General features: G+C 35.4%; 2 protein-coding genes across 2 annotated transcripts; one reads left to right on the top strand and one right to left on the bottom strand.

Moving 5' to 3' along the window:
• Positions 1-11,367: 11,367 nt before the first annotated feature.
• On the top strand, positions 11,368-12,682 carry LOC125191266 (uncharacterized). The gene is made up of 2 exons (XM_048088781.2): positions 11,368-11,929; positions 12,014-12,682. Exons 1-2 carry the CDS (start codon positions 11,594-11,596, stop codon positions 12,437-12,439), a joined length of 762 nt encoding a protein of 253 aa, XP_047944738.2. The 5' UTR covers positions 11,368-11,593; the 3' UTR covers positions 12,440-12,682.
• Positions 12,683-13,047: 365 nt separating this feature from the next.
• On the bottom strand, positions 13,048-13,752 carry LOC148926833 (uncharacterized). Its single transcript, XM_089059263.1, has 2 exons — positions 13,515-13,752; positions 13,048-13,424 (listed from the first exon to the last, which is right to left on the bottom strand). The coding sequence occupies exons 1-2, from the start codon at positions 13,750-13,752 to the stop codon at positions 13,048-13,050; spliced, it is 615 nt and encodes a 204-aa protein (XP_088915389.1).
• Positions 13,753-16,925: the final 3,173 nt, after the last annotated feature.

Genomic DNA, 16,925 nt, shown 5'->3' with positions numbered 1-16,925 from the left:
AATTCAATTTATATTATGTTCATCTTTATTTTGTTTTATATATTTTCGCCATGAGTTTAGAGTTAAATTTAAACGTTAAGTTAATATAGAAACTCAAATTTAATGATAAACTTTTTTAAACTAAAAGTAGCAGTACTGTATTTTAGAAAACCAATTATACATTTACTCATACTGTCATACATACACAACTATAAATAATAATAATAATAATAATAATAATAATAATAATAATAATTTTAATTTTAATGGTGCAACTTCACATTAAATAGATATACGTACACATGCTCAATTTAATTTGTCCTTTTTTTGAAAAAAATCTTTAACTCCCAGTTGAACTCAGTGCTTACTCCGAGTCTCTGATGAGAATAGTTTACCTTCCAATGTTTTAAAATACAAATTTGATTTGATTTGATTTGATGTGAAAAAATATCTCTTCAAGCCCAATAATTTTTTCGCATTATTTATTTTTATATATTATACTAGTAAATGCTAGTAGTTCTAAATAGACTGCTTTTTGTATATGTGAACTTTATTGTTTAATTTCCCAATCTCCACGCCCTATTGTATGTCTAATATCTAATTAAATATTACAATGTTAATTTTACTAAATCTATATAATTTGAAGGCACAATTTAAAATAGTTTTTATTTTATTTTCTTTTGGTACATTTTATATTTATGGGATCGTGTACCTACCAGCACACTGTTCAACCCATGATTAGCCTTTCATTTGCTTGTTGGTAATTATTTAACCAGGAATCGGTTAGTTTAATTATTCTGGCTTCAGATTTATAAATCATCATTATTTTAATGATTAGAATTATAATTTAAGCTGGTTGTACACGTGATTGCGATGGGAGATCAATTATTATAAGGTGAATACTATCCATTCAATCTTACTTCATCTTCTTCTTCTTTATCTTTTTATTTATTTATTTGCTATCGACTATTGTTTTGCCCCTCATAATTTAAAATTTGTCAGACAAAGATCAATTATTACCTCTTGTAAGAAATTTTTGACTTTGATTGATCAATTCAACAGCCACCTAGTTGAATTAATTAACAGTACGTACTATAAGCGAATTTGAATTTCAAGTAGATATATAGTGGGGTGTGAACTAATAATTAAATGGGAAATAAAATTAATAGAATAGTCAAAAATTAGGGGTGGCTCAACTCAAAACCTAATTTCTTGTTCCATCGTGTCGGTAATCAAATTAAACTTTATATTTTTAGTTAGAGATACACACAAATAAATACACGATGGGTTTAGCTATTAATATTGACGAGTTCAACATTAAATTTTTGGTTAGAAAGTCAATTTTGCTAGTTTCACAAGTCTTTTAAATCTTATTTATAATTATTTTTCGCTCCAAGTCAATTCGTCCCGAGCTATTTGCATCGTCAATATTATTTACTGATAAAATATAGGAGTATAAATTATTATGATTTAAGGCGACATTCTAAGAATATTATTTCTTTGTCAATATTAATTATTGAATTTTCTATCTAGGTAGATTGTTTGGAATAGAGCTGCTACTACTACAAGTACTACTAGGGCTTGAGTCCCTATTTGGGAGGCTATACACGTGCATTAGAATTTAGAGGTACTTGAGCCCGAACTTTTTCCTTCTCACTCGAACAAATGATGACCAATGGAACAATGTTAGAAGATGAACAGACACCAAAGATTATGATGGACGCGAAAAAAAAAAAAAATTGATAGTAACTCAACTATATATTTTTATAATTTTTTAGATATCAATTTGATTAGGACTAAAAATATTTCTTTAGATAATTTATGTGACATTAAAAATAAAAAATATAAGAAAAAAATATTAGCAGGGGCTTAAGCTCCTAAGCTCCTAATACCAACTTACTATTTCCGTCTATAGTAGGAACCGTACGTGAATTATGTTTTCTTAAGTTCGATAGGTCTATATATCTTTCCCAGGTTTGCTACTTGTTTTAGTTGCTTTGCTATTTTGCTTTGAGTCTCTCAGCTAGATGCGATGAGTCTTGGTTGTTTAAGCCATCATTTTCATTTCCTTTTTTAATGAAAAACAAATGCTCAAGCTACAAAACGGCGAGCTACAAACAAGCAAGCCAAAAGACGAGATCACCAACAAAAACGGCGAGCCATCGTTTCCTTACTATCTTTGTTAGATTGGTTTTTATGTTTTTTTTTTGTTTGCAGATATTTTTATATTGTTGATGTTTTACTTCTATTGGATTTTGACTTGTACTTTTGGCTCCTCAATATGGCTCAAGCGATCAAGCCAATGTATGTTTTGCATCTAAGAGCGTCCATTATAGGGGAGCCGCGGCTTGGGGGGGTGGGGGGGGCAGGAGAGAGCCATGCCGGTCGCTCCCCTATTGCAGCAGCCGAGAGCCGCGGCTCCCATCTTTTTCGATTTTTTTTCTTAATTCTATAAATCTACCCATTTTTCCTATTTTTTTTTATCCCATTCCAATCTCCACTTTTTTTAATTTATCTCAAAATACCTTAAAAAATTAAAAAATTTAATATTTGGTGGCTTGGGCTTGTCCACTATAGTGTGAACAAGTTTTTTGGTGGCCCGACCAAGTTTTGTGGCTTGACCCACACACTCTGAGAACGTTATATTCAAGATATTTCACACTATTTACAGCACATTTTTTTTGTCCTGTTTTTTGATAAATAGTGCTTTCTTTAAAGAAAAAAATGTGTTCTTCCATACAGAAAAAAGTAAAAAGCTAAATTTCATTACATTTTCAAAGCACTCAAATTTTGAATATTTTATGTCTTGGAATACTCATGGTCAAAACCTGCACTATATAATTGCTGCTTTTATTGCACCATTGGAGACCTTAATAAGAGGGCAAATATTATTGGCCTAAAACACTTTGACCAATCTTTTTTTTGTTGGTTAAAGTTGATTGACATATGCACAAAAATTCCAAATTGCTATTTATTATTCTCACCAGAATGTCTGACCTCTTCAACCACATCAATAGCAATTTGAGGTCGACTTTAAATTATTAAATTAATTCTGAAATTAATACTAAAATTAGATAAAAAAAACTGTAAGTAATTAATACTCAAAAATCAAAATCACCATCCTAAAATTGTCTAAAATAAGGACAACACTAGACTAAACAGTGTGTTGAAGAAGACTCCAGTCCCACAAAATACAACAATGATTGAAAATAACATTTATTAATTATGTGGAGTTATACTTCACATTCAAATAGTGTTTGTCGACAAAAAGTTCCTGAAATTAAGCTAATATTAGTATCATATATATCTAATTAATCAGTCAGCTGCAGTGGTTGACAAATTCTGAAATGAAAAATGAAGAATCAACAAAATATCAACTTATTGCAATTCTTCAAAATAAATAATTCAATATCAAAAGTGCAGTAGCACGAATTCACTAAGCTACAATTGATAAAAAGATATCAAGTCAACAGATACAAAATTAAAATAATAAGGGCGTGACACCTGCTGGTGATTATATTGCTGAATAATCATGAACTCCTTTTCAAAATCATGACGTGATGGATTTATCTAAAACTTAAAATTATATCAAAGTTGATATTTTGTAGATGCATATTGACTTAATCAGATTAAAATTGAATAATTATGAAACAATATCCGATATTTTTGTACCAAAATTCAAACATTCAACATCTTGTACACTACTATTTTCTTATTACATTTATTATATACATTTATACAAAAATTGATTGACATAATACAACAATTAAATTGAAGTGAGCGCGCGGTGCGTCCACCATGCACAGGTGGGTTAGCCTGAACCCAACCCGAATTGGACCCAAATTAGACTAACACCTACTCTAATGTTATCCAAACTCATATCATGGCTTTTTGATCCATTTCATAAATGCAGCACTTAGTAAACTTGAGATAATTAATACTCCTATTGCATAGGTGACTGTTATCAGAGAAAGAGTAAGTGCTATTACACATAAAAGAAACTATTGTCCTTATTGTTTTTGCTAAAAACAAAACTATATAATTAGATAAAAAAAAATATACTCCGTTTAAACTTTAAAGAGTGAACTACAAAATAGGTCTTTGGACCATTAATATTGCATATATCTCATGAAAAAATATCACCACATATATTGTACACAGGCTTATCTATTTTGTGGTATATTTTTACTTATTCTACATTAGTTTTCTCATTTTACCACTTTTCGCCAAGACAGTCGTCCATTTATAATATGTAGTAATATTTTTGGTATATTATTATAAATTTTCAAAATGCGTCCATTAGATATATCCAAATTCCCAAATGTCTAATATAAACAATTTTTCACGAAGATGGCTACAAATTGCACTTAATAAAATTAATAACAATGACCAAAATAGGAAAAAATAAAGTAGTACACTTAGGGATGTCAATCGGGCTGGCCCATCGAGTTTCGGGCCAACCCTACTCGGGTTGCGGGTCAATCGGGTGCAGGCTTGCCGGGTTGTGATTTCTTTCGGGTTATAAAAGTTCGGCCCTAACCCTAAAAGCTCGGGTTTCGGGCTAGCCCGGCGGGTTAATCGGGTTGCTACCGATAAGGCTAAGGCTTGAACAATCCAATAAATTATGATGAAAATTAGTTATATTTATAAAATATAAAATATTTAATTATGATAAATTTAATATATATGCTTAAACTCAATCATAAAATACTAATATTTGTGATATTTCGTGAAATTTTAATACATGTTAAAAATTGTAATATTCTTTTAGTGAGATTAATTTATATAACAATTATTATATTAATAAAAATTCAATATATAATTTATATATTTACCATAAAATTGAAAGTTATCTTTTTTTAGTTATCTATGTCATAAAATTAGTCAACGAAGTGTCGAATTAGGAGTAAAAAAATGAAAAATATAAATTTTACCGGGTTATCGGGCCAGCCCATCGGGTTTTCGGGTCTGGCCCTAACGGGTTGCAGGTTAATCGGGTGCGGGCTTATCGGGTTTTATTTTTATCGGGCTAAAAATTTCCGACCCTAACCCTACAAATTTAGCGGGCTATTCGGGCCAGCCCACGGGTTGCGGGCTACATTGACATCCCTAAGTACACTCAACAAATTCGCGCCTCTTACCTAAACAAGGCATTTAATTCGGATATCATAATATCCTATTCATTCAAATAAAAAGGGAAACTAATTAATTCTACTTTTTAGTGTTAATCCTACACATCAAAGAAATACTTATGATTTTTAACATTCCTTTTTAATGCATATTCTTATCACTTTTACAGACATGGCAACATTTTGTCTAAGCATTTGTGTTATTCCTTTTTCCGAGAATCTAAATAAAACGTTTAGGGCCGGCTGCAGGCCCAAATAGTAATATTTGGATTTTGCTTTGTAATTCTTGGTTGTCTTATTGGGTCCAATTTTATGTATAAGAGAGTTAAAATTGAATGTAATCGGACGTTTAAAACTATAACTATGTCAATTAAATAGGACAAATGTACATAATAAATAATCATTTGAGTTCATGTATATGCATTGTTGTCAAAGAAAATACTTTAAAAGACTTATTCATGCATATGCATTGCTGTCCAAGATTAATTTTTCTTTGTTAGTATTATCTAAAATAGGCAGTTAGGTGTGGCATGGGCCGGGCTGGATTTTAAAACATATAGAGGAATCACATGACATGCCCACAAAACAATGCCTATGGCTTGACTTGTTGAGCAGAGGGCTAGCGTATTCATGAGCCGGGCCAATTTTCGTAATTTGGCTGCCTAACTTGGAATACGCTTTCTTGCGATCGAAAAAGGTTCCGGTTAATATTAGTGGAATGAATTGAACGATGAAGATGTAGCCATCGAAGAATTCAATTATGCTTCACTTTTCTTCTACCCTTACTCGTTGCAAATAATCACCTCTCTTTCTCTCTGTCCTCTCAATTTAACACGGCAAAACATTTAGATTTATTGCAATTTCAGCCAAAACAATGTAGTTTTGATAAGTACTAATGCAACATCTTTTTAATGCGCGATCACTAATATATGTTGAATGTAAAATCATACCAAATCCCAAATTTAATGATTAACACGCAAATTTAAAAGTTGATATTCAAAATTAATTTTTTTTTAAATTGAAAAATTACAGACAAATAACAAATTTTCATTCTACAAATTACTTATATTAATTTATACCTACAATACTTTGTTAAATGCTCAATTCGTTCGATATGTCAAAATCCACTCGACTGGGCCCATTTAACCAGAAGTGACAAGGTGGCAAATGGCTTGTTTACGCAGTTGGATCATTTAATGATTGGGCTTTTATAGCCCATATCTTAACGAATACACCTATTTTACCATTTAAAAATACTATAACCATTTATTTATATAGGAGGTGTTTGATTGGTCAGATAGTCCAAGATATTGCCTCTTATCTGGGTCCTATCTAGTTTTTGGTTGGTACGATACACATCCTCGACGACCCGGGATATGAACACCGACCCGCTAGCATTTAAGATAGCTACCGGCCAATTGGATATATGTCTACCCAGGCCATCATCCCTGATAGCCCACTACCTCACCGTATCAGAACACGAACTTCTTACCGCAATTACCATAACACCCCCAACCTTCCTCCTCAGTTCATTCGGTTGGCATTCATCATTCTTCTTCGGTTTGAATCCTCTTTATCTCAGATCGGCATCCCTCAATTACCCATCGGCCCGGACGATTCTACGGCTGACATCGACGCCAACGACCATAGGTAACACACCTTGAAATTTGGGTGTGACCCATTATCATTAGACCCGTTGCATAATAATTGATTTTCGTTCTACTGCAGGTTCACTAATCTGTGCCGTTTGAATTGGGACAACTCGGTTCCTCACACGGTTATTCATGGCAAGGGAAGAGGGCGGCCCTACGAGTCAGGTACACATATTTGCATTATTCAGCATCATTCAGATTAGAAAATTGTTGTGATTGTGTGCAAATTTTGGAGAATTGAACTGGATTCCTGTGACTACAAGTGAAGATGCGATTCATCTAAATTGGGTATTTACTAAGTAACTAGGATTAAAAAAACATGTATATTAGTGTTGAGATCCAAGTGAATGCTGCAACTGTTGTTTTGATCTCGTTCCTAATTTGGATGTACCAATACTTGTCTTTCTAGATCATTGATTACCTTGTTGTTTGGTGGATGTGGTTGCTGTTTTTTGTTGAGTTTAGAAGGTTATCCAGTTTGGTTTTTTTAACCTGCAAAGAATCAATTTATTTCATTCAAAATGTGTGATTAAATTATCAACAATATATTATTGATAAATCTATAGTTCAATGAATGCAAATGTATGTCTTCGTTCATCACAGGGGGACCGTCGGGGTGATGATATGACAGCCTTGTTGATTTTGCTGGAGGAAATAATAAGCAATTTTCAAATAAACTTGCTGCTTATATCTTTCATACTAATGCTCATTAGCCCTGAAACCCGAAAGCGCAAACGATGGGACAGACTTGGCCCCACGCGGATGCTCGATTCAATTCCAGCTCATGTGAAGCAGCTGGATAGGTTTGTGCGGGTCAAAGATCGTTCATGTATAGATAATTTAAGGATGGACAGAAACACATTCGGCCGTCTATGTCGTATTCTCCGTGACCGTGTTGGTTTAATTGACAAGAAATTCGTGACTTTAGAAGAACAAGTTGCCATGTTCTTATGTGTTTTATCACACCATAAGAAATCTCGTATAGTTGGTTATGATTTCATGCGGTCCTCCCAAACTGTGTCCAGATACATACATACTGTGCTTCGTGGTGTGCTTACGCTTCACAGTCTGTTTTTGGTGAAGCCCAAACCTATAGACGATCAATGTTTGGATCGGCGATGGAATTGGTTTAAGGTGGTTGAATCTGCCTAATGTTTGTCTATGTAATATACAACAGTTTTTAATAAAACATTTTATACCAATGCAGGGGTGTCTAGGAGCATTAGATGGAACGTATATTAATGTACGAGTGCCTATTGCCGATGCCCCCCGTTATCGAAATCGGAAGGGTCAAATCACAACAAACACACTAGCCGTGTGTGATCCACAGCTTCAGTTCATTTACGTCCTATCTGGTTGGGAAGGATCTGCAGGCGATTCAAGGATTTTACGAGATGCAATAAGTAGCCCACTCGGTCTCAAAGTGCCTAAAGGTTATTTTGTTCTACATTGTCATACTATTTTAATTTATTATTTAAGAATGAGAAATGATGAAATTGTCCAAATGTTTTTATCATTTTCAAGTTGCTACTACCTTTGTGACAATGCATATGCAAATGCTGAAGGCTTTGTGACACCATATAAAGGAGTTCGTTATCATCTGAAGGAATGGGGCCCAGGTAGACAAGCACCCCACACACCGGAAGAGCTGTTCAATTTAAGACACACAAAGGCCAGGAATGTCATTGAACGATCTTTTGCTGTTCTGAAGATGCGTTGGGGTATTCTAAGATCTGCAAGTTTCTACCCGATCGAGGTGCAGTCTGGGCTTATTATCGCGTGTTTCTTGTTACACAATTTCATACGAAGTCAACTGGCGGTTAATCCAGTTGAGGCGAAATTGGATAAAGAAGCCGAAGATGCGGATGAAAATAAGAACGAATATGTGGATGGTGATCATATTAGTAGCGTTGAACCTTCAGCATCATGGAACAACAAAAGAGATGATCTTGCAAGAGAAATGTGGGCCGAGAGAAACAATAGGTAACCGTGGGCGATCGGGATGTATTTGTATGAGTCCTGCTTGGTGCACCAAGACAATTTTGTAATTTCCTTTCTTCTACACTACATTCGGGTTTTGGTATGTTGTGTTGAATGCTTTATTTGAACCTCATTTTTATTTGATTATTAGGTGTTTTATAATATATTTTCTTTAATAAGGTTTATTGGGTTTATTAAAGAAGATTGACACAACATAATCGATTAATTTATCGGATTTAAAGTGATCCCTGCATTTTCAACCGGCTTCCATACGAAATCATACCTTATAAATTGAGATGGATTAATTAATAGATCACAAAAATTAGAATGAATCGACAACCCTCGTCAAATAGTGTAGCAGTTATATATTATCCTCACTAAATCAACACATTTTAAAGGAATAATGTAGTGCTAAAATAGGGAAAGGCAAATTAACATAGACCATGGGTCGTTTATATGGCATAGCACCTAAACCAACTACATAATCTACTACCCTCGCTGCAATAACTCAACGAGGAAGGATACAAGTTAGAAATACAATTGAAAATTTGGTGAATGCATCCAGAGACCCTACATAACACACAAACTACAAGGAACATAACAACAAAGCATAATTTCAAACTAGATATGTCATCATGCAGACGGCTGCCAGCTGGGCTCTTATGGGCGATCGAACCATACATAAAACTGGACTTCATTAGCGTCGATAAGCTTAAAGTGGCAGCGAGTACCCGCCACCAAATTGTAGTGTTGTTTGAAACGACGCCATCCACGGCTCACCCAAATTTTGGTTTGGCTATGAGCCATATTCACTAACCAAGAATCTCCATCCACATTGAAATATACAGGATCTTGAAGGGCATTCATACGAATGTAGCGGCGCCAAAAAGGAAATGGAATCTCCAGCGTGCTTCGGATGTTAGCCGTCGTCAGCATCACAACGAATGTCGGACAACCGTCGACATCTACCACACCTCGGTCATAAGCATAGTCATCGTCGTCCGATGTTTCGATCTCCTATTCGGATGGTTCGTAGTCATCCTCTGTATCACCATCGGGCTCGACGCTATGATCAGAGTCATCTTCAGCAACCGCTTGATTTTGTTAAAATGGGGTGCGAAGATAAGGATCAGTGAGACTCAAACTACATGATAAACAAGTTAATACAGACAGTAGTGCATTGGTGACATACTTACTTTGTAAATCACTCAGAGGGGGGCAACCGGTATTCGGCTTGTACCTTTTCACATGGAACACACCCACGTCCACCATTGTGAAGGTCAGAAAGTCGTTGTGCACAATGTTGTTAACGATGCGAAAATCCGCCCATCCGGCGTGGAAGTGGCACCCACTTGCGATCCGAAGTAGGCGCACTCTCCACTGCCGGCCCTTAGGCATCACCAGTCGACAGTCGAATGGGAGTTCTGCTCCATGGTTCGCCACAAATTCAGGAGGAATCCGCTGCACCAAAATTGGGGATAAACAAAGAAGTTAGAAGTTGGCTTCGGCAATCGTTCTAGCAGTTATCGCATAAAATGAAATATGCAAAAACTTACTAACTCTTCCATGCTATTGTCCTCGGAGAACGTTTTGAAGAAGGTTGGAAGCCTGAAGTAATCCAAATCACCATTATTAGCCATGCTAGAATTTGCTAGTTTGTTAAATTGGAAGTGTGTGGGTTGTGGTGAACTTCAATGTGGTATTTAAGATTAAAAAGAATCAGCTTTAACTGTGCAATTGAAAGGATTTGATGTTGCCTACACACTGCATCAAGAACCAGAACAGAGGAGTCATATATGACTTATAAATGCATCCACCCATATTCTTCCCTATACGCAACCTTGTGTTGAGTCTAATCCGGAAACAGTTGAGAATTTAAAGCATAAAAGAGGAATCCGATGAGGATGTTCTTATATTTGGAAATTCTCAACCAATAAAAAATAAAATCTATTCCAACTTTATGCGGTTTATATGCATTTTCTGCTTTGAATATATGCGGTTTATATTCAATTTTTTGCCTTGAGTATAGGCAGATCATACCAGTTATAAATCACCCTTTATGCTCCACCATTTTACAATATCATTTAGAATAACCGTTAGAAAATATTTTCCTCATTTATAAAATTTTATATATGAACTCTTTTATATAACAAAATTTTAAAACTTAACCAAAATAATTTACAAAAGGAAATTAGGCAACAGGGATACAAAGTCGACTGCTTTATAACAATTATGTATTTATAATATTTGGGTTCAGATGAGGTTTTGTAGATTATTCATAGCAGTTAAATCAACAAACTCTGTTTAGTTTGAGTTCACACAATGATACTGTGTAATTAATATTCTATTAATATTCTATTCGTAATTAATATTCTATTAGTAATCATTGGTATAAAATGTGTCATGGTAGTAATCTAATTATCTTCCACGTTTTATACAAAATATTGGATGAGTATGCTAGTTTGGACTACATGCAATCAAGCATAGCTATTAAGACTACACGTGTGATGCATTATCATTAGTAAGCCTAATATACACAAAAGTATTTGCTTGAGTAAACATGAGTATTTATATATCATTGTTAAATGTATATGAAATTTATTAAGACTAATTAGATTTATATCAAGTGCATGTATGGTACTGATCAGGAAACCTCTTCCCCACCATAATCCTATAACACAGTACGATTTGAGGTCGGCTGCTCTCACAATGTAGACTAGACATTTATCTACCCGTTGTAAGTGCTCAACCATCTTCCATTAATGACACTTGAGATATTAGTGTGGCTCTTGTATATAAGGTGGTCGAACTATAAGCACAAATATTGTCTACGTCCTTCATATTCTATGCAAAATGTCCCTCCAAGTTCCTCAGCAATCAACCTTCTTCTACCGAGGGAAATGGTGTCGTGAAATGGATACCCTTCTCCTCTCGACGTTGATCAATTTGAGGAATGGTCGGGATTGGGAGGATGGTAACGTGCCAAATGAAGTGATCTGCAATGTCCGGGGAGTTATAAATTCTCCCTTTGGATCTGATCTATCGTCCGAAGAAATATCGGTTCGAGTGAAAGTGCTGAAGGCTCGGTACACCAAATTTAAAAAATTGATCCCCACGACCGTAGTTGTGGGGCATATGGAGGACAAGGTGGTGACTGCCGACGACTCCGTTTGGAAGGATATTTTCAAGGTATATCCAGTTATATTTTTGAGTAGATGTTGTTAGCCTTTGTATTATATGTACACAATAATGGCGGTTATATTTTTTTGTTAGTTGGATTCTACCGCCGGCGCATATTATTATCGTGACGAGCCGGAGATCCCTCTTCTTGCCTCATTATTTGGGTTATCTGACGTCAATATAGAGTTCCCTAATGAGGTGATAACCCTATCAGACACCACTGAGGTTATCGTGCTCAGTGATTCAGTGGTACCCGACGCACCAAGACGGGGGAACCAATATGATTCACCACCCGATTCTGATGAAGTAACCTCACCGATGCCGGCCGCATCTGGTCATGTGCGGCGTAAGCTTTTTGATGGTGGTCTTCCATGCTTCGATGTGGTCTCCTCTACCAGGTCTCCTACCCATTTTAAACCAGTGCAGATGGGTATGTTCTCTTCCCCTAAAGGGTCATCGTGTGCATCATGGAGTCCATGCCCGAAAGCCCGTAAGACAGGCCCGTCGATCGACGGATAATGTTGCATTCCAAGAGAAGCTACGTTATCAGTAGGGGCATGCCAATGGTCTTTGTGTTATCATTGCTTTAGCTCTATTTTGCAAGGAAGTTATTGTAACTCTTTTATTTCTATTGTTATGGGTAGGGGCCATCGAAGTAGTATTTTGGTGTCGTTGATGTATGTTTGCTGTTCGGAAGTATGTACTGTTTTGCTTGGGATGTAGGATTAATTAATATTATTTAGTTTGTGTTATGTTTAGAAATATGCCCTTGAATATTAAATACCTACAAACACAGAGCAAGCAACTCACTGACCATATCAACATGAAAATGTGCTTCCCATCATACATAAACCGCATATGGTTCGGCAAATATGATAAATACATACAAAATATTACAGTTGTGGCTACACATTTACTATCATTGGGTGTAAATGCATCCACAACTCATTGAGAAATATCACTACTGATATCCTCATTGTAACTAGAATGAGGAATAACATAAGGTCTTAAAACATGACACATCAATTGATGTCCTCATTACAACTAGAATGAGGAATAACATAAGGTCTTAAGACATGACACAGCACTTCATTTCGACAAAAAACATCACTCAAGAAACATATGTGCTATGCATCTTGTGTGTAAAGCATCCCATCAATCTCCAAAAGATCAATCACAAAGGCCGCACGAGCAGCTTCGGACAATCCCCGAAAGAGGTCCATTAGCTCGGGCTCCTTCACTAGCTTCTTTGAAATATAGAACTGTTGTTTCAGAGTTAGGCCAGGAATACCTTTTAGTTGATCAAACACCTCCGACCTTTTGGTACTTAGATCGAACTCGTTGCCAATCCTGGCTGAAATATCTTTCAATCGCTCGTTTGTGTCAGTGTGTATCTGTCCCATGAGAGTAAGGACGCCGTCGATCTTATCCTCTATTTTCATTTTCTTCATAACCTTCTTCGACTTCTTGGCCCTTGCCCCAGACCCAGAACCGGAAGCAGCCCCTGCTACAGCCCCCGTACCCGCCATTGGACCTGCTCCTCCTCCAGCCGCTGCACTAGCTCCAGGCGCACTGCCCTCCATAACAGGTTGGCTCTCATCTACCATCTCAGGGAGAACTCCATCGGGGAATAGTTCGTCAGGGAATAGCTCTTCAAGTGTCATCGGGTGGGATGTATCAGCTTCGTCGTTGGAGGCGTCATTGGAGGGCTCTTTATCTCCGTAGATTCTTCCAACTGCCTCCCCAACGTCTACTTTCCGTGCCCCATCAGCATGATCCTTTCCAAACACTTCTTTCCACTCTTCATATTGAGGCCAAGATTTGTTCCTCATGTATTTTGCATTTCTATCTTTCTGCCCGAATCGATACACCAAGACAAACTTAACATTAGTAAATGCAGTGACATTAATCAAGCTCTGAATGTAACAATGAAGAGCATTGCAGGTGTTGATCAGTAGGTGGAATATTATACCAATATTTGATGAAGTTCAATGATGTAAAAAACCACTATGAATTTACATCATCACATTCTATTTTGTAATCAGCACTGAAACCAATACCGCTCAGCTAAAGCATGTTTCTCAGAGAACCATAGTTCTTCCTCCAAGTTGTTAACTTTGAATAGATGTGGGGGTGAGGCAAGATGTCCGTCTTTGGAAATTCAAGCATGATGGCCTCCCTAGCCCGCGTAAGATAACCTGCACGGAAGCCATTATCGGCCCTCCATCCTTTGGCAGCCAACTCCTTCATCGTTGCCATTAGGATCTCTTCCTCGCGAACTGACCAAACACGCCTCGAACGGTCAACCTTACCTTTTTTTTTCGTGCCCAAATCGTTGCTATCTACAAGGGGATACAAGGATAATAAACCAATAACTCACATGGAATAGTCTGATATGAAATATAAACAAGGAAATGCTCAATGCACCATTACCCTCCGGTATAGGGCTACCACCTTCCTCGCTTCCTCCTACGGGTTGGGATGACATGCCGTCCAAGATTAACGAAGGGTTTGAAAATGATACTGATGAAAAAAAGATTATCAATTACACATACTCATTTTCCTTCACTTGCATAATAAACATTCCCAATTGAACACAAGAAAAATCACAAAAAACAAACGCAATAACAGTAATGTTTATAGCAACTATTTCAATATTGGTATTGGATCTAATTTGCCTAAATTGTATTAAAGAATGAGAGGTAGAAAACAGATGTAATGAATATGAATTCAATGAATTGAACGAATTCAACGATTTAACTAACCGTTGTAGAGCATGCACAAGAACCAAGTCGCTTTTTGATTCGGAGTAATGGAGACCCTTCCGTCGAATGTGAGATGGATGATTGTAGAGGTTTAGGCGAGGCGCGAGATTTTTCATTCTCCCGCTAGTTTTATGTTTGACATAGGGTTTCAAGGACTTTTTGGCCAATACGTCAAAATTATGAGGACATTTTTGTATATTACCATATTGTATCGGTAGTTTGTGTTGGCCAAATCAAAAACTAGATATGGTAGCTGAGAAATACAACAGTACAACCAAAAAGAAGTCTATCTACTTTTTTGAAACAAGAATCATGTAGTATTGGTTTGAACAACCCAACAAAACCAGTTTGCTATCAGTACAACCAAACGAACCCATAGTCTATCATCGATAAGAATTTCTTTATTTTCCAATTTTGCTTCAAGTCCTCAAATATTATTTCAACAAAAAAAAATAATCAAAGATTCAATCATTAAAATATTTGTTTAAAAATATTTCAAGAACATGAATGGGTTCAGCAACTATAGACCTTACATGATAGATTACTATTTGATGTAAATATCTTGAAAGTCATCTCCATTATTATACCTTCTACATTTTTTATTTAATTTATAATCTCCAATCTCATATCAACTTTTAAAAAAAACTTAACTAAATGACTTATATAAAATGGATATACATCTAATTCTATTGTTATGCCAACAAGGCAACAATTTGACTAATTTCCTTTCAAATAAATTGTGTACCTTTTCTATTTTTTAAAGATCCATAACACTTTTCAAAAATTAAACGTCTCTATACTATTATTTTGGATTTCATTATTGAATATTTTCTTCAAAAAGTTACTCTCTACGAGAAATTGAAGTTATACATTTCGGACTTCACACAATGTACCGAGTAATTGATTATACAGTAAAATTCGAACCATAGAAATTTATAGAAATAATATAACTGTACAAAATAATGACTGTCTAATTACCTCCAATTAGGGGTGGGAATACGGATATCGGGTATTGGATTTACCCGTACCCGACCCGATACCCGCAGGGTTTTGGATACCCAATATCCAATTTTATGGGATTGGGTATGAGATTGAATATTGAAATTTGAGATAATTCGGATATTGGATAACCCGAATGGGTATCGAGTATTACCCGAATATCCAGTTTATTATTTAAACGCATTTTTTAAATTAGGTTTAGGCGTTTAGCAATGAATGCTTCTATATTTTGCTTAGTTGTTTAATGCTTTTACTTATTGCGCAACCAACTCATGTGGTTTTTATATTTTATTTAATTATTTTGACTTTTGAATTATATTATTGGTTGCTTCTACAGTTATATTAAATGCGTAACTTTTATTATTTTACTTACATATTGCATAACCAATCCCTAAAAATATAATCGTATACTTTAAAATAAATGAAACATTAAAGATATTAGTCAATTTAAATATTTCTATATTTATTTTAATATATAAAATTTTAATTTTTTTAACAGTTAATAACACTTGTAAAGAGTCGGGTATTTGGGTACCCGATACGTCGGGTATGGATACCCGGGGCGGGTATTGGAGTACCCGAAAATATATCGGGGCGGGTTTTGGATAGATATTTCAATGATTTGCGGGTTTGGGTACCTGATTTTTTCAGGTCGGGTATCCACGGATACCCGTATTCCCACCCCTACCTCCAATCAATATTTGGCATAATGGATTGTGAGAATAAACACATGTAAGATTGCAAAAGAAAATATTATCGCTTATTGAGAATTATATCCACAAAAAGTGTGGCAAATTAAAAAATCAGAAAGGAAAATCAAAATTGGAAAATAATGATAGAGAACAAAAAAGGAATTCAAAATTAGTTATTGCTAATCACCTCAAAATGCAGAAGTGGCAATAAGATCTCGATAATGGACGATAGTATAAATGGGAAGTCATTGCTGTTAAATTCTAAATAAAAGTGTCACAATTGTGAACACGGTATTTTGCAAATTGAAATTATAAACTTAATTGAAAAGATTGGTTGCTTTTTGTCATTTCTGTTTGCTATTGATACACACATTGATTGCTAAACACCCCCGAACAAAATTATGGCAAATGAATAGCAAGAATAACCGATAATTTAGAATAAGAAAGTTACAAAATTCAGTTGAATATCTTTACTACTACAAAAAGATACGAAATTTCATCCAAAATATTAGTCATAAAAAGCATTGGCTCAATCCAAAATCTATAGAC

The sequence above is a fragment of the Salvia hispanica genome, chromosome 5, assembly GCF_029641045.1.
Source record: "Salvia hispanica isolate PSC_SH4W2 chromosome 5, Shi_PSC_v1, whole genome shotgun sequence".
Lineage (NCBI taxonomy): Eukaryota > Viridiplantae > Streptophyta > Magnoliopsida > Lamiales > Lamiaceae > Salvia > Salvia hispanica.
The sequence above is the reverse complement of the archived record's forward strand: the minus strand, read 5'-3'. Positions and strand labels throughout refer to the sequence as shown.